Genomic DNA, 22,535 nt, shown 5'->3' on the forward strand with positions numbered 1-22,535 from the left:
AATTAAGGTTTTAGAATGGCCTTCCCAATGTCCTGACTTCAACGTGTGGACAATGCTGAAGAAACAAGTCCATGTCAGCAAACCAACAAATTTAGCTGAACTGTACCAATTTTGTCAAGAGGAGTGGTCAAAAATTAAACCAGAAGCTTGCCAAAAGCTTGTGGATGGCTACCAAAAGCGCCTTATTGCAGTGAAACTTGCCAAGGGACATGTAACCAAATATTAACATTGCTGTATGTATACTTTGTACCCAGCAGATTTGCTCACATTTTCAGTAGACCCATAATAAATTCATAAAAGAACCAAACTTCATGAATGTTTTTTGTGACCAACAAGTATGTGCTCCAATCACTCTATCACAAAAAAAATAAGAGTTGTAGAAATTATTGGAAACTCAAGACAGCCATGACTTTATGTTCTTTACAAGTGTATGTCAACTTTTGACCACGACTATATATATATATATATATATATATATATATATATATATATATATATATATATATATATATATATATATATATATATATATATATATATATATATATATATATATTAAATGAGATATTTACATAAAAATATTTCTTAAATGTTTATTTAAGTCAAAACAATGCACTGTTGTGATCCAGTTTGGGAAATTGTTCCAACTCAAAGTGTTTACAAAGTACAAGGAAGAAGAATACTGATAAAAATCTTGAACCTGATTGATGAATGACACAATCCCATATTCAGTACCAGTAAATTATGCAAACCATTCTGTAAAGTAACTACCTTTCATGTGAACTGTATTGTTGTGTATTTATTCATTGTTGTGGTGTTTAAGATTGAAAAAATAAGTGAATAATTGTCCATCCATCCTTTTGTGATTTTGACTGCCTGTCCAATGTTTAATCAAAACATTGCTGGTTTTGCCTAATATCACAGATAGTGTGTTTTTCTCATCTTTCTCCCCCTCCCAGGGTGAGACACTTCACCCAAACCCCTTCCTGTCTCCCTTCCCTCTTTTATTCCTAAAAACATATACAATTTAGAGGTTATTTCTCTCTTATCATAAATGAGATTGGCAATAAAAGTTAAAAATAGTGTCATACTTTTTGTGACTTCTTCTGGAGACTACATTATATTACTTCAATGTTTACACGTAAAAACCCCTTATTTTCAAGATGTGGTGGCTATGATTTGGGGCGGTGTGCCACATATAGTTACATTAAGGGCAAACCCTGGTGTGCTTGTCTTACATAAGAATTGTGAACAATAGGCAAAATATGCTTTCTTTCTGTAGCAGCAACACTATTTTTTCTTTATAATCTGATGTTATTTAGTACCCAAATAAATTCTTAAAGATATCTTAGTTTTTCTCTGGACATATTGAATAGGAAACATTTCAAAACACTATTTCTCGACTTTTTGTTATGCTTTAAATTGCAGGCATACATGACCAGCCTCCCCTCCGCTTGTTGTAGCGACTGTCCGGATGAACCCCTAAACTTGCCTGCAAAGCCCACTGCCAGAAATCGACAAAACCCGGATGGAAGAAAATGAGTGCGAATGATAGGGCCGTAAAGAAGAAGCAGACGACATTCACCGAATCAAAGAAACAATCCATCAAAAAAAACATGACCGACCGTGTAGCCGACTTAGCAATGCAGCCCGAAAGCACCACCTTCAGTCTGGACCACTCCAAAGCAGGAGCCAGCTAGAGGACGTTTATCCATGAAAATATGGAGAAGCTGCAATTGGTGTTTTTGGCATGTTTCAGTTTGTTCTGTCTCCTGGATGAATGAGCATTACCCTTGCTCACTGTTTTTTTGTTAATCAAAGTACACAGACATACACATCCCTTGCTGTCAACTCTGACCTCCAGTCCATCATAAACAACAACAATAATTCCAATTGTCATACAATATTGTTTCGTTGTACTTGTGCAATGACAATAAAGACCTACTATTGAAGCAGCCCAAAGCATTAGTCCGCTACACAATGTAAATACTGTACATTATTACAACATTACTTAACTTCTTACGGCCCAAGCTGTTTGTTTACATGATTTTTTTATTTGTCTTTGCTATTTGGGCTTATTGGACCCTAATTAGAATAAAAACTAAGAATCATCGTCTTATCTGATGTACTTAGTCCATAAGTACACAAACGTGTACTTCATGTGTAGTGACATTCTAATTCTTATTTATACGCTTTTTTCCCCAAAATTCCATTGAATGTTATACTCTTCTGACACCACCAGATGGCAGTATAAGTGTCCACATAAGCGGCCATAAGACCTCAATTCAGTAGTGTACACAATTTTGGAAATAAGAGCTAAAAGGTGCTGTCCACGCATGTGGCCACTAAGCCTTTGGAGGTTTTAATACAACTACTGTAGTTGTTTGTAGTACATTCTATTATATTGCTTTGCAAACAATATTGATTATCTAAAAGTTTGTTTTTCCTCTGAAAAGGTACGGTACACGCTAAAATGGTGGTGTTTTAAATTGATTTGTATTGTTTTTAATATTGTTGTGCAGCACTATGGAAACATTTTTGTTGTTTAAATGTGCTATATAAATAAAGTGGATTGGATTGATTTCAATGGGCGACATCGATTTCAGTAATGAGCTTGGTCAGAACTAATTGAGCACATAGGTGGAGGATTTACCATCTACATGCTTTTTGTTGGACTAATGATTTATTTTGTATATATGTCATGTCTATGAATGTTCTTATTCATCTCAGGGCATTCAATCGATCGCAACTGGACTGTTTGGTTTGTCTTAGAAGACGTTTTGCTTCTCATCCGAGTAGACTTCTTCAATTCGTGCTCATGGACGTAGATTGGTCAGATCTAGACTAGATGTAAATATGTCATTTTTCTTTTTATTCTGCATGTATTACCAGTGATCTGTCCCACCAGGCTGCGATGTCCCGTCAAGTCCTTCTCATCATCAAATTCCCTCATCCAGATGTTCAGTTGGTCTGACGGACTCCCAGTGTGGTAGTAGTAGAACTGAAGGCACTGGACGTTACACTCCCTGCTGGGGCTCATCCTGTGGGTCTCCAGCCAGGCCGAGTCCCCTTCCTGGCCTGACGCCGTGCTGGCATGCATGAAGTAACCTGGCCCACTACCTATAACATTGTTGTTTAAGGAGAGCCAGCACAGGTGAGTCTATTTCACTGTTGTTAGCTTGTTATCTTACAGTGTGACTCACCACTGGGCAGACCGGTGTGGTCAGAGCTGGGACCAACTGCCACCTGCGATACCATTTGCCAGCCTTTGAGCCCACTTCGCGAGCACTTTGTCATCTGACATATGGCGCCACCAACAAAGCCGCAGTACATCATGACTGAAATGCTGGAGTCTGTGGAGGTGAGTGCACAAAGAGATGAGGTTAAGGACAGGTGATCAGGTTTTTGAGCAAAACATCAGGGGCCGTACTTATCAAGCTTCTTAGAGTGCCATTTTACACTTAAGTCCTGAGAATTTGCGAAATTTAGTCCTACTCTCAAACTTAATAATAAAAGCTTTTTATCAACATTCTTAAGTCTAAGAATCACTCCTACTCTCCACGATATTTAAGAGACCTTCAGAGGTGTCTTAAGTGGTTAGGAGTTGCCAGCAGGGGATGGCACTGAGGCGAGAGAGACGTGCGCGAACGTTCAGGGAACGGAACAATGTTTGTTTTTTTTTGATGACGAGCAGCTGATCAAACGGTATCGTTTAGACAGAGCGGATATTATTTTTGTCACAGATTTAATACTTTTCGATTCCTTGTTGATTTCTGCATGTGTGTGCAGTGGGCTAGTATATATAGAGCCACCCACACCAGTTTCAAATTAGTTGCCTAATTAATGAATTGGAAAGAAAATGTTATGACAGTAGCGTATGTGTGTGGCCGTGAGGTGAGTGACGTCAGTGAGTGTGTGGGCGATAGAAGAGAGGGAGCGGTAGCGTGAGTGCCGGCGGGGACTAGTTTGTTTTGTATTATTTTGTAGTTTATTGTCAAAATATACACTCCCATTGTCCACTTAAATATTTCCAAGATATTTCTTTATTCTTAGACAACGGATTCCCTTCCGTGATTGGTCATTTCTATGGACACAGAAATGACGTCACCTAAAATTGCGTTTACGGCACATAGTAATGTCGTAATTCAGCTCTGAGTGTGACACTCAAGATTCAGTCCTACACTTCGCTGAAAGTGTGAGTAAGACGCTTGATAACTAACTTTTAAGTGCAGTTTTCAGCGAAGAATTTATTTACTCTTAAGTCAACTCTTAGCAGACTTCTTAGGAGTAATTCTAAGAAGCTTGATAAGTACGGCCCCAGATGTTTGTTAATTCGAAAGCATTTGGCATTTTTCGACCCTCTATATGTTAGAATAAATATGTGTAAGTTATCACACAACTCTAACGTTTAAAGGCCGTTGCTATAGTTAATATCAATTGTGCTGAAGTTGTACTTTTCTATCTGTGCAAAGGGACAACTTGCAATCTTGCATAGCAGTCGTCTCTTATCAGTGTTTGTGTCCAGAACATCGAGTACCGTGACGCAGACAAAGCAGAGACAGGGCGATATCATGAGTGTCAGCACATTTGCATTTCTCAATAATCATATATTGTGTCCAACTGGGGCTGCTGAAATTACCCCCCTTCCTTCAGAAGCAGCCTCAGTGATGTAACCAGGGACCTCCCAAATAAATAGAGGAGCACGGGGGACTGGACCTTAGAGCGTGGTGGGAGATTGTAACTGAGTGTGCAGCCCCAAACATCAAATTGAACTCTGTCTCTGCATGATTCCTTGCTTCTTGTCCGTTTAATAGATGTCATCAGTGTTTGAACCTGACACTATATCAAACTTTTTGGCTCAGAGGCTACATTGGCTTTTGAAATTTGACAAACTGGCTGGGCGAACGCATGCTGCATTTCAAATCATAGCATATCAATTGGAACTAAGAGTAGACTTCCCAAACATGGACTTTACATCTATTTCCAACATCATCATATCAGAACATCAAAGAAACCCAAAAATTGTATTACAGGGTTAACACTTACATCCTCATTCAGTGAAGCTGTGTTGTTGATCACCCTTTTTTTTGCCAAAGCGTCGAAGTCAGAGAATCAGTTTTGTTTCTCCAAACAGATACTTGCCTAATTTTGTTCTAATATTTGGCGGGCCGGATTAAAAAGACCAATGGGCCTCGGGCCGTAGTTTGCTCATCCCTGCTCTATGTAAACGCTCTTAAGATACACAGCATATGTTTGCATTTTGCTTGTGCTTCAATTAAATGATTGTAGCCTATGAAGCAAAAATTGACAACACTTATGCGACGTTATCAGGGGAAAGATACTGTGCCCTTTGCTAGCTATAGCTTTAGAGTTTTTCATTTAGAAGATTCATCCATCCATTTTCTACCACTTGTCCCTTTCGGGGTCGCGGGGGTGCTGGAGCCTATCTCAGCTGCATTCAGGCGGTAGGCGGGGTACACCCTGGACAATATATTTTTCATAAAATGTCCTACATCTTTAAATTATCTACAGACGTACACTGTGTGTATGTATAAATATATATATATATATATACACTACCGTTCAAAAGTTTGGGGTCACCCAAACAATTTTGTGGAATGCTCCCGCCATCAGTGTGTGAATGGGTGAATGTGGAAATACTGTCAAAGCGCTTTGAGTACCTTGGAGGTAGAAAAGCGCTATACAAGTATAACCCATTTATTTATTTATAATAGCCTTCATTTCTAAGAACAAGAATAGACTGTCGAAATTCAGATGAAAGTTCTCCTTTTCTGGACATTTTGAGCGTTTAATTGACCCCGCAAATGTGATGCTCCAGAAACTCAATCTGCTCAAAGGAAGGTCAGTTTTGTAGCTTCTGTAACGAGCTAAACTGTTTTCAGATGTGTGAACATGATTGCACAAGGGTTTTCTAATCATCAATTAGCCTTCTGAGCCAATGAGCAAACACATTGTACCATTAGAACACTGGAGTGATAGTTGCTGGAAATGGGCCTCTATACACCTATGTGGATATTGCACCAAAAACCAGACATTTGCAGCTAGAATAGTCATTTACCACATTAGCAATGTATAGAGTGTATTTCTTTAAAGTTAAGACTACTTTAAAGTTATCTTCATTGAAAAGTACAGTGCTTTTCCTTCAAAAATAAGGACATTTCAATGTGACCCCAAACTTTTGAACGGTAGTGTATATATATATATAGACACCTTCTCATTCAATGTGTTTTCTTTATTTTCATGACTATTTACATTGCAGATTGTCACTGAAGGCATCAAAACTATGAATGAACACGTGGAGTTATGTACTTAACAAAAAAAGGTGAAATAACTGAAAACATGTTTTATATCCGAGTTTCTTCAAAATAACCACCCTTTGCTTTGATTGCTTTTTCGCGCACTCTTGGCATTCTCTCGATGAGATTCAAGAAATGGTTTTCACTTCACAGGTGTCATAGTTTTGATGCATTCAATGACAATCTACAAGGTAAATAGTCTTGAAAATAAAGAAAACGCATTGAAATGAGGTGTGTCCGCCGGAATATTAAAATATTTTCAAAATCTACTCTTATTACTTACTAATTTTGAAAATATTTTAATACAGCAAACAACATGAACAACTTTATATACTGCAGTATTTACATCTGCATTTACTCTTCCTTTAAAAAAGAAAAAGACATCATTTTTTGCATCCTTTTGATGCATTAAAAATAAGCTAAGTCAGTTAAACATCTTGAATAGATTGTATTTTACACCCTCTCAATTGTTTAAAATGGGTACAGTATATTGCAAGTTATATATAAAGTGTCTGATAGCTGAAGGAACTCTTACTCATTTACTGTGGGGATGTCAGAGAATACAAATTGTCTGTTGTGAGAACCGTATTGTTTGTCCATCCTAGGCCAATGTGGGTCATATGAGGTGCGTCACCAGACTTGCTGATCTTAGTCAAGTTAGCTCATATGTTCAGCACCTTATGTAACATGCATCCAGAGACTGTTTACCACCTGTTTTGGACTTGAGAAAGCACTCGATCACTACGACAAGGCATCATTCTACCATGAATTGATTAACGTGGACCCCGACTTAAACAAGTTGAAAAACGTATTCGGGTGTCACCATTTAGTGGTCAATCGTACGGAATATGTACTGTACTGTGCAATCTACTAATAAATCAATTGAAGGATGTTTAATGCCCCACAGAAAACTTGTTTGTGCTTTGCTTTAAGGTGCTATTTTAAACTTGTTGTGCGCCGATGATAAAGTTTGTCGTTGTAATACCAACCAAATTACCTCCGTTTTATCTTGAATTCCATTAGTGTGTTTTGAAGTGAAATCGGACGCTTCTCATCAGTTATCGTAACACCGTGTAACATTTTGTAAGTCGTTGCAGTTTGCAATAATCTTGCAAACCAGGTACGGTTACTATTCGATAGTGTAGTAAACACACTAATAAACAACTTAACATAGTGCACCATTTACTCTTCTTTAGTTTAAACCAGGGGGTGTCAAAGTCATTTTAGCTCAGGGGCCTCGTGGAGGAAAATCCATTCCCATGCGGGCCGGACGAGTATAATCATGGTGTGATAACTTAAAAATACAACTAGGACAAGTTCAAATTGTTTTCTTTGTTTTACTTCGGCCCAAAATAGCACAAGCCAATAATCCTCGACAAAATACTTCGAGTTAGTTAAATTCTGAAGGAAAGATTTAAAGAAAAAACTTTAAGTCACAGCCTGTCTAGGATTGAACAAAAAAATAAATAACGCATAAATGAAAATTATTCTCTGTTTTAACTACCTCATTTGTCATTTCCACTGTTCACTTTCTTTAAATTTGCAGAGAATACAATCATTTTCACAGAACTATATCAATGTGCAGCATTTTAAGTGTTTATTTTACTCCAGTTTGTTTTAAAGCCCCACTTTACCGTGTACCTCTTGCTTGGTACACTGCAAAAAGTCAGTGTTCAAAAACAAGGAAAAAAATACAAAAAAATAGGGGTATTTTACTTGAACTAAGGAAAATTATCTGCCAATAGAACAATAACATTTGGCTTGTCAAGACTTTCCAAAACAAGTACAATAAGCTAACCACAATGAACCCCAAAATACCTTAAAATAAGTATCTTCTCACTAATAACAAGTGCACTTTTCTTGATAGAAAAAACAAATATTTTCCCATCGATAACATGACATCATCGCAGCAAATGCGTGTTCTTTCAGTCAATTAGTACGCAAGGAATATATATATATATTTTATATATATCGTATTTTTCGGAGTATAAGTCGCACCGGCCGAAAATGCATAATAAAGAAGGAAAAAAACATATATAAGTCGCACTGGAGTATAAGTCGCATTTTTTGGGGAAATGTATTTGATAAAAGCCAACACCAAGAATAGACATTTGAAAGGCAACTTAAAATAAATAAAGAATAGTGTACAACAGGCTGAATAAGTGTACGTTATATGAGGCATAAATAACCAACTGAGAACGTGCCTGGTATGTTAACGTAACATATTATGGTAAGAGTCATTCAAATAACTATAACATATAGAACATGCTATACGTTTACCAAACAATCTGTCACTCCTAATCGCTAAATGCCATGAAATCTTATACGTCTAGTCTCTTACGTGAATGAGCTATTTGAGCTATGAGTTATTTGATATTTTACGGTAGTGTGTTAATAATTTCACACATAAGTCACTCCTGAGTATAAGTCGCACCCCTGGCCAAACTATGAAAAAAACTGCGACTTATAGTCCGAAAAATATGGTATGTATACATATATATATATATTTACAGCCCGGCCAATTTTTTTTTATTGTAATTTTGAACTATTTCTCTTCAAAATTGTTTGAAATGTCAAATGTTTAAATATTAACTGTCAGTTTACTGTACTGTGCCAAGTGTACTACTATAAGAGTACATATTTTCTATTGTTTCATTGAAAATAAAACAGCAAAGTCCATTTGGCTGTCATCTGTTTTAATTATGACACAATTGTGTCAAAGGCATGATTTTTTATTTCATGCTTGAAATAAGAAATTATTACGTTGAAAAAGCAGTTTTATACTTGTGAGTGTTGATGACACAGCTTTGCAACACTTGATATTCTAGTTTCAAGCATGTTTTACTCAATATAGGTCATCAAATCTCAGCAACAAGCTGTAATATCTTACTGAGATCATTTAGGACCAAAACACTTAAAACACTAACATAAAATCTGCTTAGTGAGAAGAATTATCTTATCAGACAGAAAATAAGCAAATATCACCCTTATTTGAGATATTTAGTCTTACTTAGATTTCAGTTTTTGCCTGGTATATTTGCTTGCCTAACAGAATTGCTATTGCGACATCCAGTGAACACATTCAGAACAGCAGTTTCTTTCATTTCAAAATGCAGCACAATTTTACACTTGGCAAAAACTCATCTCGCGGGCCGGATTGAACCTGTTCGCGGGCCTGATCCGGCCCACAGGCCGCATGTTTGACACCACCTGGTTTAAGCAGTTGTTGAAACGAACAAGTTTACCTTTTTCAGATGACAATACTGAATGGTGCGGCGACGATGCCACACCAGCTGGTTGTGATTACTAACAGGTGCCCCAACGTTCTTCAGGGAGCAAAAGCCATTCAAATTGAGTCTGTATTTGCAAGTTTATGCTCTTGTTTGTGTCGTATTGTTGGTTCACCCGTGCTGTAGTTGTCAAAGGATCGCGTTCTCCTTTGCTTGTTGTGGATGTAGCCAGCTAGCATTCATGCTAGCAAGTAACTATTGGCGCCAACGGAGCTGACCGGTGTCGCGCAGCGCGCTCCCGTGGCAGGAGGATACCAAATATTTTTAGAAATAGAGAACTTCGTCACTGCTGGTCTCCAAGAAACAAACACGTCGTTACATTTGTCGCTAGTAGCTGTTTACAAAAAAAAGTCGCCAAGAGGGTCGACAACACCGTCGGCGTATTTTTGCTTTAGCCAGGTGGTATTTGAACGTGATGTGCGCCGATATTAAAAACTTTTTTCGCTGCATTACCAACAAGTGTTATTCAAAGTTATGTTTTTAATCGAAATGGGGCCGCTCCACGTCTTAATCACAGACTAACAAATACGCAGTCACTACTCGATCGGTCCACGCATGCGCGAAGACAATTTCTTCAAATTGTTTTACGGCAGGTATGATCGTGACCGAGATTTAGAACTCTACATTAACACACTCTCTACCTCTAACAACCAAAAAGCTGTGAAAACGATGATGCTGTCTTCCAAATTTAAGTTATTTACTGAAATTGAGTGAGCCTATGGCTTTGCACTTTGTTTATTTTATATATATGGTTTTTTTTGCATTCTATTTTAGTTACTTTGAATTTATAACCCCCTGGCGCTGCTTTGTATTCTTTTTGTACTGTTTTGTACTATTTTTGTACTTATTTGATTGTTTCTTGTCTGTTTGTAAATGTTGAAATTTATAAATAAAAGTTTAAAAAAATAAAATAAAATAAAAAAATAATAATAAAAAACTCTCTCTAATTAAAAAAAAAAAAAAAAGGTATGATCGTGACCCAAAGAAAATTGAAAAGGAATTTTACCTTTGCAACCTCATTATACTATTGGCTAAGTTTTGTATTCATAAAAGTAAGTTTCTCAATACCCGACCTGTTTTTTTTGCCTTTAAAAAATATTTAGAACTCTACATTAAAATACTCTCTTTGCACTTTGTTTATTATCTATATCAGGGGTCACCAACGTGGTGCCCGCGGGCACCAGGTAGCCCGTAAGGACCAGATGAGTAGCCCGCTGGCCTGTTCTAAAAAATAGCTCAAATAGCAGCACTTACCAGTGAGCTGCCTCTATTTTTTAAATTGTATTTATTTACTAGCAAGCTGGTCTCGCTTTGCCTGACATTTTTAATTCTATGAGAGACAAAACTCAAATAGAATTTGAAAATCCAAGAAAATATTTTAAAGACTTGGTCTTCACTTGTTTAAATAAATTCATTAATTTTTTTTACTTTGCTTCTTATAACTTTCAGAAAGACAATTTTAGAGAAAAAATACAACCTTAAAAATGATTTTAGGATTTTTAAACACATATACCTTTTTACCTTTGAAATTCCTTCCTCTTCTTTCCTGACAATTTAAATCAATGTTCAAGTAAAACATTTTTTTTTATTATTGTAAAGAATAATAAATACATTTTAATTTAATTCTTCATTTTAGCTTCTGTTTTTTTGACGAAGAATATTTGTGAAATATTTCTTCAAACTTATTATGATTAAAATTCAAAAAAAATATTCTGTCAAATCTAGAAAATCTGTAGAATAAAATTTGAATCTTATTTCAAAGTCTTTTGAATTTATTTTAAAATTTTTGTTCTGGAAAATCTAGAAGAAATAATGATTTGTCTTTGTTAGAAATATAGCTTGGTCCAATTTGTTATTTATTCTAACAAAGTGTAGATTGGATTTTAACCTATTTAAAACATGTCATCAAAATTCTAAAATTAATCTTAATCAGGAAAAATTACTAATGATGTTCCATAAATTATTTTTTAAATTTTTTCAAAAATATTCAAATTAGCTAGTTTTTCTCTTCTTTTTTCGGTTGAATTTTGAATTTTAAAGAGTTGAAATTGAAGATAAACTATGCTTCAAAATGTAATTGTCATTTTTTTCGTGTTTTCTCCTCTTTTAAACCGTTCAATGAAGTGTAAATATCATTAATTATTAATAATAACATAGAGTTAAAGGTAAATTAAGCAAATTGGCTATTTCTGGCAATTTATTTAAGTGTGTATCAAACTGGTAGCCCTTCGCATTAATCAGTACCCAAGAAGTAGCTCTTGGTTCCAAAAAGGTTGGTGACCCCTGATCTATATATACAGTATATATATATATATATATATATATATATATATATATATATATATATATATATATATATATATATATATATATATATATATATATATATATATATATATATATATATATATATATATATATATGTATGTGTGGGAAAAAATCACAAGTCTATTTCATCTCTACAGGCCTGTTTCATGAGGGGGTTCCTCAATCATCAGGAGATGATTGAGGAAACCCCTTATGAAACAGGCCTGTAGAGATGAAATAGTCTTGTGATTTTTTCCCACACATACATATTACGCTCTACCACGGTATCGAGCACTATTTTTTTGATATATATATATATATATATATATATATATATATATATATATATATATATATATATATAAAATGCATTCTATTTTAGTTACTTTGAATTTACAACCCCCTGGCGCTGTTTTGTACTGTACTTATTATTTCTCAACTGTTTGTAAATGTTGAAATTTATACATAAAGGTTTAGAAAAAAAAAAAAGGTATGATCGTGACCTTAAATTATTTACTGAAATTGTGTGAGCCTATGACTTTGCACTTTGTTTGTTGGCGCTGTTTTGTACTGTTTTTGTACTGTTTTGTACTTATTTTGATTATTATTTGTCAACTGTTTGTAAATAAGTACAAAATATTTTATATATATATATATATATATATATATATATATATATATATATATATATATATATATATATATATATATATATATATATATATATATATATATATATATATATATATATTTTGCATTCTATTTTAGTTAATCTGAGTTTACAACCCCCTGGCGCTGTTTTGTACTGTTTGACACTTATTTTGATTATTATTTCTCAACTCTTTGTAAATATTGCGATGTATAAATAAAGGTTTATAAAATAATAATTTAAAAAAAGGTATGATCGTGACGAACCAAAAAGCTGTGAAAACCAAAAAAGCTGTGTTCCAAATTTCAATTATTAACTGAACTTGTGTGAGCCTATGGCTTTGCATTTTGTTGTACTATATATATATATATATATATATATATATATATATATATATATATATATATATATATATATATATATATATATATATATGTATATATATATATATATATATATATATATATATATATATATATATATATATATATATATATATATATATATATATATATATATATATATATATATATATATATATATGGCATTCTATTTTAGTTACTTTATTGAGTTTACAACCGCCTGGCGCTGATTTGTACTATTTTTGTACTGTTTTTGTACTCATTTTTATTATTGTTTCTCGATTGTTTACAAATGTTGCAGTTTATAAATAAAGGTTTATACAATTTAAAACATAAATAAATAAATGATAAATGGGTTATACTTGTATAGCGCTTTTCTACCTTCAAGGTACTCAAAGCGCTTTGACAGTATTTCCACATTTACCCATTCACACACACATTCACACACTGATGGCGGGAGCTGCCATGCAAGGTGCTAACCAGCAGCCATCAGGAGCAAGGGGGAAGTGTCTTGCCCAAGGACACAACGGACGTGATTAGGAAGGTAGAAGGTGGGAATTGAACCCCAGTAACCAGCAACACTCCGATTGCTGGCACAGCCACTCTACCAACTTCGCCACGCCGCCCCCAAAAAAAACATTAAAAAAAAGGTATGATCGTGACGTCATCCCAGTTACTATGGTTTTCCCTTTTGTCATCTTTACAAAAAGGGAAAATAAAACAAACGTTAAGAATACTGTATTCATTTCGAAACCATACCATGAACTGATTTACGTGGACCCCGACTTAAACAAGTTGAAAAACTTATTCGGGTGTTACCATTTAGTGACCAATTGTACGGAATATGTACTGTACTGTGCAATCTACTAATAAAAGTTTCAATCAATCAATCAAAATAGAAACCTGAACGATGTGCTCAGCAGCCTTAAAGGCCTACTGAAAGCCACTACTAGCGACCACGCAGTCTGATAGTTTATATATCAGTGATGAAATCTTAACATTGCAACACATGCCAATACGGCCGGGTTAACTTATAAAGTGACATTTTAAATGTCCCGGGGAACTTCCGGTTGAAAACGTCTATGTATGATGACGTTTGCGCGTGACGTCGATGGTTAAAACGGAAGTATTCGGACACATTGTATCGCAATACAAACAGCTCTGTTGTCATCTCAAAATTCCACAGTATTCTGGACATCTGTGTTGGTGAATCTTTTGCAATTTGTTTAATGAACAATGGAGGCTACAAAGAAGAAAGCTGTAGGTGGGATCGGTGTATTAGCGGCTGGCTGCAGCAACACAACCAGGAGGACTTTGAGGATAGCAGACGCGCAATCCGACGCTAGCCGCCGACCGCATCGATGATCGGGTGAAGTCCTTCGTCGCGCCGTCGATCGCTGGAACGCAGGTGAGCACGGGTGTTGATGAGCAGATGAGGGCTGGCTTAGGTGGAGCGCTAATGTTTTTATCATAGCTCTGACGAGGTCCCGTAGCTAAGTTAGCTTCAATGGCGTCGTTAGCAACAGCATTGCTAGGCTTCGACATGCGGCACAGCATTAACCGTGTAGTTACAGGTCCAGTGTTTGGTTTGGTGTCTCCTGATAGTAGTATTGTTGATCTGCAGTCTATCCTTCCAGTCAGGGGCTTATTTCTTTTGTTTCTATCTGCATTTAAGCACGATGCTATCACGTTAGCGCCGTAGCTAAAGTGCTTCACCGATGTATTGTCGTGGAGATAAAAGTCACTGAATGTCCATTTCGCGTTCTCGACTCTCATTTTCAAGAGGATATAGTATCCGAGGTGGTTTAAAATACAAATCCATGATCCACAATGGAAAAAGGAGAAAGTGTGGAATCCAAAGAGCCCTTGTACCTAAGTTACGGTCAGAGTGAAAAAAGATACGTCCTGCACTGCACTCTAGTCCTTCACTCTCACGTTCCTCATCCACGAATCTTTCATCCTCGCTCAAATTAATGGGATAATTGTCGCTTTCTCCGTCCGAATCGCTCTTGCTGCTGGGGAAATGTGAGGAGCCCTTCAACCTGTGACGTCACGCTACTTCCGGTACAGGCAAGGCTTTTTTCTTATCAGCGACCAAAAGTTGCGAACTTTATCGTCGATGTTCTCTACTAAATCCTTTCAGCAAAAATATGGCAATATCGCGAAATGATCAAGTATGGCACATAGAATGGATCTGCTATCCCAGTTTAAATAAAAACAATTCATTTCAGTAGGCCTTTAAATGGCAAATAAATCTTTTTTTTTTTTTAACAAGTTATTTACATTATATACATCAATTCACAATACTGCTCATTTAAAAGTCTAGTTACAGATATAGATGTAGGTTAGAGTAAGTGCGTTGTTTAAAAAAAATCAACATTAAAAAAACAAAAGTACGTGATGGCAGTCAATGGCGCCCCCGTGCGTCATTTATTGCACTGATAGAAAAACAAAAGTGATTGAAAATGTGGCGATAATACTCCCTATTTTTTTTAATCTACCATTTGTTCATGTTTATAGTCTTGTTCCCTTTTACTCCGAGGTAAGCTATTGTTTTCATAAAAAAACAAAACAATAAAACATTTAAAAATCACAGAACATGACGTAGCAGAAATCGTAAACTATTGCAAGTCTAGGCAGTCACGTAGCCTTCGCGCATGCGTGGACCGATTGTGTCTTCCGGTACTGACACGCATATACATCTTTATAAGTAGACACAGCATCAATTGATTGATTGATTGATTGACACTTTTATTAGTAGATTGCACAGTACAGTACATATTTCGTACAATTGACCACTAAATGGTAACACCCGAATAAGTTTTTCAACTTGTTTAAAAGTCGGGGTCCACGTTAATCAATTCATCGACCGCTACTGCCTACTGGCGCTGACGAGACGCGGGGCCGCCATCTTGGAGTGGTGATCCGCTCCACTCAGTGCAATTCATTTGGCAGGAGCAATGACCTGTCAGCGCATTTAATTCATTTTACCTCACTGAATACCACTGATTTTCACGCGTTTTTTTTGTCATACGTGTAGCTATGATAAAGGACACATGTTTTGGCGTGTTTTATTATTCATAGTTTGCTTAACAGGAATATAATATTCTTATATGCTATAAGTGACCAGACGTCCGAGATCAAAACTGGGAATATAATCCCAGAGAAAGGGGGGAAAAAAAGGGTCAGCTATTTTTATGTTGAAGAAACAATATGATTAGGTTATATATACATGCGTATATCCTACATAAACAATGTATGAATACATTAGATATCTTGGTGACCTATAGACTGTATCCTGTTGCTGCAGCAGCAGAGAGTTTATTCTGTTTTGACACTTTGTATTGATATTTTGTATTACATTCTTCCCTTAAATGATCATGTTTACAGTGATTGTTTTATATGTATTTTTTATGTATGTCACTTTGCATAAAAGCGTCTGCCAAATACTTAAACATAAACATATATAAACACCTGAAAGTCTTTATATCAGCTAAAACCACCAATCTGTCTCACTGGATTCAGAATAAAACCAAATTCTGTCTTACCCAACAATGTTAGTATTTGAATATTGTTACTTGAAGACTTATTCCTGGTTACAATTATACTGTTAAGAAAGTATTGTCTTATACTTTGCCTAAAATGAGAATGCATCATAATCAGTGGCGGCTGGTGAATTTTGTTTTAGGTGGGGCTGAAAGTTTGCAAACCAAGCCCCTGTAGGGGGGTCATCCTCCCCCAGAAGATTTCTTTGTGATTTTCACATACAAATAAAGCATTCTGACAAAATAATGAAGACAAAATAGAACATTTCATAGGTTTGCAGAGAACTATATACGACATGCACACTGAAGGCATGATGCCACCATAGGTTGGCAGAGAGTTTTGCTTTTACAATCTTTATCTTCATCATTTAGTTCAACTTTTTGTTATTCAAGTATGACATTTTTAAATGTAATTAATTTAATTGACAAGCAATTCTATTTATGGTCATACTCTTGTTTGCTAGCGGCTACAATTTCAGTACTATTGAAGATCTTTGCTCCTTCTCAATTGATTGATTGATTGAGGCTTTTATTAGTAGGTTGCACAGTGAAGTACATATTCCGTACAATTGACCACTAAATGGTAACACCCGAATAAGTTTTTCAACTTGTTTAAGTCGGGGTCCACTTAAATTGATTCATGATACAGATATATACTATCAGATATATACTATCATCATAATACAGTCATCACACAAGATAATCACATTGAATTATTTACATTATTTACAATCCGGGGTGTGTGTGTGTGTGTGTGGGGGGGGGGGGGGGGGGGGTAGGTTTGGTTGTTATCATCAGTCATCAACAATTGAGAGAGAGAGAGAGAGAGAGAGAGAGTTTGATTGTTTACATTTGATTATTAGCAATCCGGGTAGGGTGTTAGTTTAGGGTTGTAGCTGCCTGGAGGTGAACTTTTATTGCGGTTTTGAAGGAGGATAGAGATGCCCTTTCTTTTATACCTGTTGGGAGCGCATTCCACATTGATGTGGCATAGAAAGAGAATGAGTCAAGACCTTTGTTAGTTCGGAATCTGGGTTTAACGTGGTTAGTGGAGCTCCCCCTGGTGTTGTGGTTATGGCGGTCAAGGAAGTAGTTTGACATGTACTTCGGTATCAGGGAGGTGTGGTAATATTCTTTTCACAAAATACAACCGATAGTACGTTAATGTTAAATCTTACTTGTGAAAAGTAATCCCCCGATTCCTATTTTCAACAGTATGCTCATTTGAGCAGGAAAACGCTGAACACCAGCACAGCATCTTTGTTTTCTACCTGTCAACTGTCAGTTTAGGCTGCTGGCCGGCTCCTCATCACCACTTCAAGATGGCGGCCGAATGTCTCGCGTCACAGCAGCCAATGCTGCATTTACTTATAAGATGTCTATGCTACTGACACGCTTCTACTTCTTCTTCTTCGAGTTTTACGGCGTTTGGCATCCAACTTAATGGCGCACCCTCTACCCCGGAGTGTGGGCCAGACAGTCGTCCATCCATCCATTTTCTACCGCTTGTCCCTTTTGGGGTCGCGGGGGGTCGCTGGAGCCTATCTCAGTCGTGCACAATCTAAATCCCCATTTTAAAAAAAGAAACATTTTGTGACACCTTTCAGGTAACCGTCCAAAAAACCCATGTATGGTTAAAATAAAATGTGTGATTAATCTGCATTTATACATGATTAATGCAATATATTTTTTGAATTAATCACATGAGTTAACTCTGATATTTGCCAGGCCTAATATGTACATATAAAAAGTACAAGTCAGAGGTTTTAATCAACTGAATTTACACGTTTGTACTATTATAACATTAGCAGGTTTAAAGGCCTATTGAAATGATTTTTTTTTATTTAAACGGGAATAGCAGATCCATTCTGTGTGTCATACTTGATCATTTCGCGATATTGCCATATTTTTGCTGAAAGGATTTAGTAGAGAAAATCGACGATAAAGTTCGCAACTTTTGCTCGCTGATAAAAAAAAGCCTTGCCTGTAGCGGAAGTAGCGTGACGTCACAGGAGCTAGTATTCCTCACAATTCCCCGTTGTTTACAATGGAGCGAGAGAGATTCGGACCGAGAAAGTGATGATTACCCCATTAATTTGAGCGAGGATGAAAGATTCGTAGATGAGGAACGTTACAGTGAAGGACTTGAGAGACAGTGATGGACGTATCTTTTTTCACTCTGACCGTAACTTAGGTACAAGCTGGCTCATTGGATTCCACACTCTCCTTTTTTTATTGTGGATCACGGATTTGTATTTTAAACCACCTGGGATACTATATCCTCTTGAAAATGAGAGTCGAGAACGCGAAATGGACATTCAGTGCCTTTTATCTCCACGACAATACATCGGCGAAATGCTTAAGCTACGAGCTAACGTGATAGCATCGTGCTTTAACTGCATATAGAAACAAAAAAATAAACCCCTGACTGGAAGGATAGATAGAAAATCAACAATACTATTAAACCGTGGACATGTAAATACACGGTTAATGCTTTCCAGGCTGGCGAAGGTTAACAATGCTGTGCTAACGACGCCATTGAAGCTAACTTAGCTACTTAGCAACGGGACCTCACAGAGCTATGCTAAAAACATTAGCTCTCCACCTACGCCAGCCAGCCCTCATCTACTCATCAACACCCGTGCTCACCTGCGTTCCAGCGATCGGCAGAAGGACGAAGGAATTCACCCGATGCGTTTGGCGGCCCGGAGACGTAGGAAGTCAAGGTGAGGTCGGCGGCTAGCGCGGCTAGCGCTCCAACAAAGTCCTCCTGGTTGTGTTGCTGTAGTCCGCTGCTAATACACCGATCCCACCTACAACTGTCTTCTTTGCAGCCTTCATTGTTCATTAAACAAATTGCAAAAGATGTCCAGAATACTGTGGAATTATGAAATGAAAACAGAGCTTTTTGTATAGGATTCTACGGGTACCATAACTTCCGTTACTCGGACTTCGTCACGCGCATACGTCATCATACCGCGACGTTTCAGCCGGATATTTCCCGGAAAGTTTTAAAAGTCACTTTATAAGTTTGGCATGTGTTGCAATGTTAAGATTTCATCATTGATATATAAACTATCAGACTGCGTGGTCGGTAGTAGTAGGTTTCAGTAGGCCTTTAACAAACAATAAAAAATTTCATTTTTAACAAACTTTTAAAGTACTTACTGCACTTGTAGAGCAAGTTCAGCTCCTGCACATCCCTGTGACTCATCTCCAGTCGTTGGCCAATCACATCCTGGAACGCGGGGTCGATGGTCACGATTGTTGAGCCGTTTCCATTGCTGAATGCATTCTTCCCATAATGCATCACTGACCAGTAGTCGTAGGACACTCCTTGAGTGATGCTGTTCTTGGCTTTTCGGAAATTGCTCTCAAAACCTGCGTTAAACAAGTTTATTATGCAGCGTTAGTTGTTATCACCACAGTTTACCATCTATTTTGAAAACAACGGTAAAACTTCACCCGTCTAACCTGTTTTGATGTTTTCAAATGCAATGGTCACGTAGTCGTCTCGGTCCTCTCTTGACTGTTCGTGGTAAAAGCCGAGGGCGTGAAGGAACTCGTGTTCCACCGTGGGAAGTCCATCACAGTTGCTCCCGATAGAGAGGTCCTGTCCATTGGCCACAACCCGCCCCACATAGGAGTAACAACTACAAGGACACATTTATTACTGTACTATTTGCTTGAAATTGATCAATTTCATATTTTTGCTAATACTATTTCATTTTTTAAAAAAGGTCAGGAAAGATGACAGCAAAGATGCTTAACATATTTCTTCAAATGTTCAGGAACACAAAGAAATAAAACTTACCCGTTGAGTTTCTTGACAGAAATGTAATATTTCTCAGAATTCCTAGGCTTGAAGTCAATGCAGGACTTAAGTCTGAACTGTTCAAAAGCTCGAAGGGTGACTCCTTTAGCATTCATATCTTTTAAAGAAAGAAAGGTAAACTATTGAATTTGGTTGTTAAAAAGAAGACTGCACCTTTTTATGGAATGTTGCCCAACATCCACAATCCTTATGAGACAAGAACGCATATTTACCTTTTCTGTGCATTCTAAATAGTAAGAAAAATATAATTTCATATAGAACAATAAACCAGATGCAATAAAAAGATAATATATGTGAAACTCCTTTAATGAAAATATGGTGACCCAGTGGTTAGAGTGTCCGCCCTGAGATCGGTAGGTTGTGAGTTCAAACCCCGGCCGAGTCATACCAAAGACTATAAAAATGGGACCCATTACCTCCCTGCTTGGCACTCAGCATCAAGGGTTGGAATTGGGGGTTAAATCACCAAAAATGATTCCTGGGCGCGGCACCGCTGCTGCCCACTGCTCCCCTCACCTCCCAGGGGTGAACAAGGGGATGGGTCAAATGCAGAGGACAAATTTCACCACACCTAGTGTGTGTGTAACAATCATTGGTACTTTAACTTTACTTTAATGAGGGTGGATTACATTTTTAAAATCTTCAAGCAATGGACCTTGGAAGCCTCTGGGGTTGCTCATTTTTTAATTAAAAAAAATCCTTATTATTATTTACTATTAATCAGTCCAACAAAATAATACACAATAATACCATAATAATACAATTCCAATTCCAAAACCAAACCCGGCCCAGCAACATTCAGAAAAGCAATCAACACAGCAATAGAGTTTAGATCATTTAGTTTAGATAATAATGAGTCATATATTGGAATAATGGATCCACTATTTAAATTTGTTTTAACTATTAAATGAACCTAAAATATGACTTATTTTGTCTTTGTGGAAAATATTGGACGCAGTGTGTTGTCAAGCTTATGAGATGCGATGCCAGTGTGAGCATAATCCTTGTTCCTAAATTAAAAAATGCTGCAAGGAAACAAGTACGGTATTTTCCGGACCATAGGGCGCACCGGATTATAAAGCGCACTGCCGATGAATGGTCTATTTTCGATCATTTTTCATATAAGGTGCATTAAAGGGGTCTTATTTATTTATTTTTTTTCTAAATGTAAAACACTTCCTTGTGGTCTACAGCAGTGTTTTTCAACCTTTTTTGAGCCAAGGCACATTTTTTTCATCAAAAAAAATACAGAGGCACACCACCAGCAGAAAAGGTTAAAAAAATTAAACTCCACCAGTTTGTCGTGCCTTATTTTCAGTTTGTTGTTGTTTCCTGTGTGTAGTGCTTCAGTTCCTGTCTTGCGCTGTTATTTTGGTGACCCTTCCTGTTTTGTTTGTGTTCTCCTGTAGCAGCTTCACGCCTTCCTTTGCGTGCTATTGCCCCCACCTGCTTTGTTTTCGCAATCAAGACTATTGAAGTTGTGCGTACGCTGTCCTTCTTTGTGGGGGGATTGTCGATTGTCATGTCATGTACGGATGTGCTTTGTGGACGCCGTCTTTGCTCCACACGCTGTAAGTTTTTGCTGTCGTCCAGCATTCTGTTTTTGTTGACTTTGCAGCCAGTTCAGATTTACTTTTGTTTTACATAGCCATCCCTATGCTTCAGTGCCTTTTCCTAGCGGGACTTGCCTTTTGTTCATTTTTGGTTTAAGCGTTACATACCTTTTTACCTGCACGCTGTCTCCTGCTGTGCTCTGCATATTGGGATCACGACAAACCATCCTCGATGCGATCCGACTTCTACAAAGCAATGAACTACCTGCTGCCACCTACTGGTATGGAGTATTACAAGATTACCCTGCCAAGCTCTACACAGCACAGGCACTAGACAACGGCACATTATTAGGATTATTGATTTGCAAAAAAACATTTTTTGGACCAATTAGGTTAAGTTGCATAATTTCCCACGGCACACCAGACAATATCTCACGGCACACTAGCGTGCCGCGGCACAGTGGTTGAAAATCACCGGTCTACAGAACATGTAATGGTGGTTCTTTGGTCAAAATGTTGCATAGATTATGTTTTACAGATCATCTTCAAGCCGCTTTCTGAAAGTCTCTTCGGGATGCACCGTTTTGTGGGCGTCTTCTCCCCGTCATCTTTGTTGTAGCGGTGTAGCGTGCGAGGACGGGCGTGGACGAAGTGTCAAAAGATGGAGCTAACTGTTT

The 22,535-nt window shown here is 37.0% G+C and overlaps 1 protein-coding gene across 1 annotated transcript in view; it reads right to left on the reverse strand.

Moving 5' to 3' along the window:
- Positions 1–22,535, reverse strand: part of LOC133660434 (meprin A subunit beta-like) — a 51,199-nt gene that overhangs the window by 21,476 nt on the left and 7,188 nt on the right. Inside the window, exons 5-9 of the mRNA XM_062063931.1 lie at positions 20,285–20,402; positions 19,945–20,123; positions 19,639–19,851; positions 3,204–3,353; positions 2,890–3,120 (exon numbers count right to left, since the gene is read on the reverse strand). Of these exons, the coding sequence (XP_061919915.1) occupies positions 2,890–3,120; positions 3,204–3,353; positions 19,639–19,851; positions 19,945–20,123; positions 20,285–20,402 (891 nt within the window). The remainder of the gene's footprint in view (positions 1–2,889; positions 3,121–3,203; positions 3,354–19,638; positions 19,852–19,944; positions 20,124–20,284; positions 20,403–22,535) is intronic.

The sequence above is a fragment of the Entelurus aequoreus genome, linkage group LG11 (genome assembly GCF_033978785.1).
Source record: "Entelurus aequoreus isolate RoL-2023_Sb linkage group LG11, RoL_Eaeq_v1.1, whole genome shotgun sequence".
NCBI classification, from domain to species: Eukaryota; Metazoa; Chordata; class Actinopteri; order Syngnathiformes; family Syngnathidae; genus Entelurus; species Entelurus aequoreus.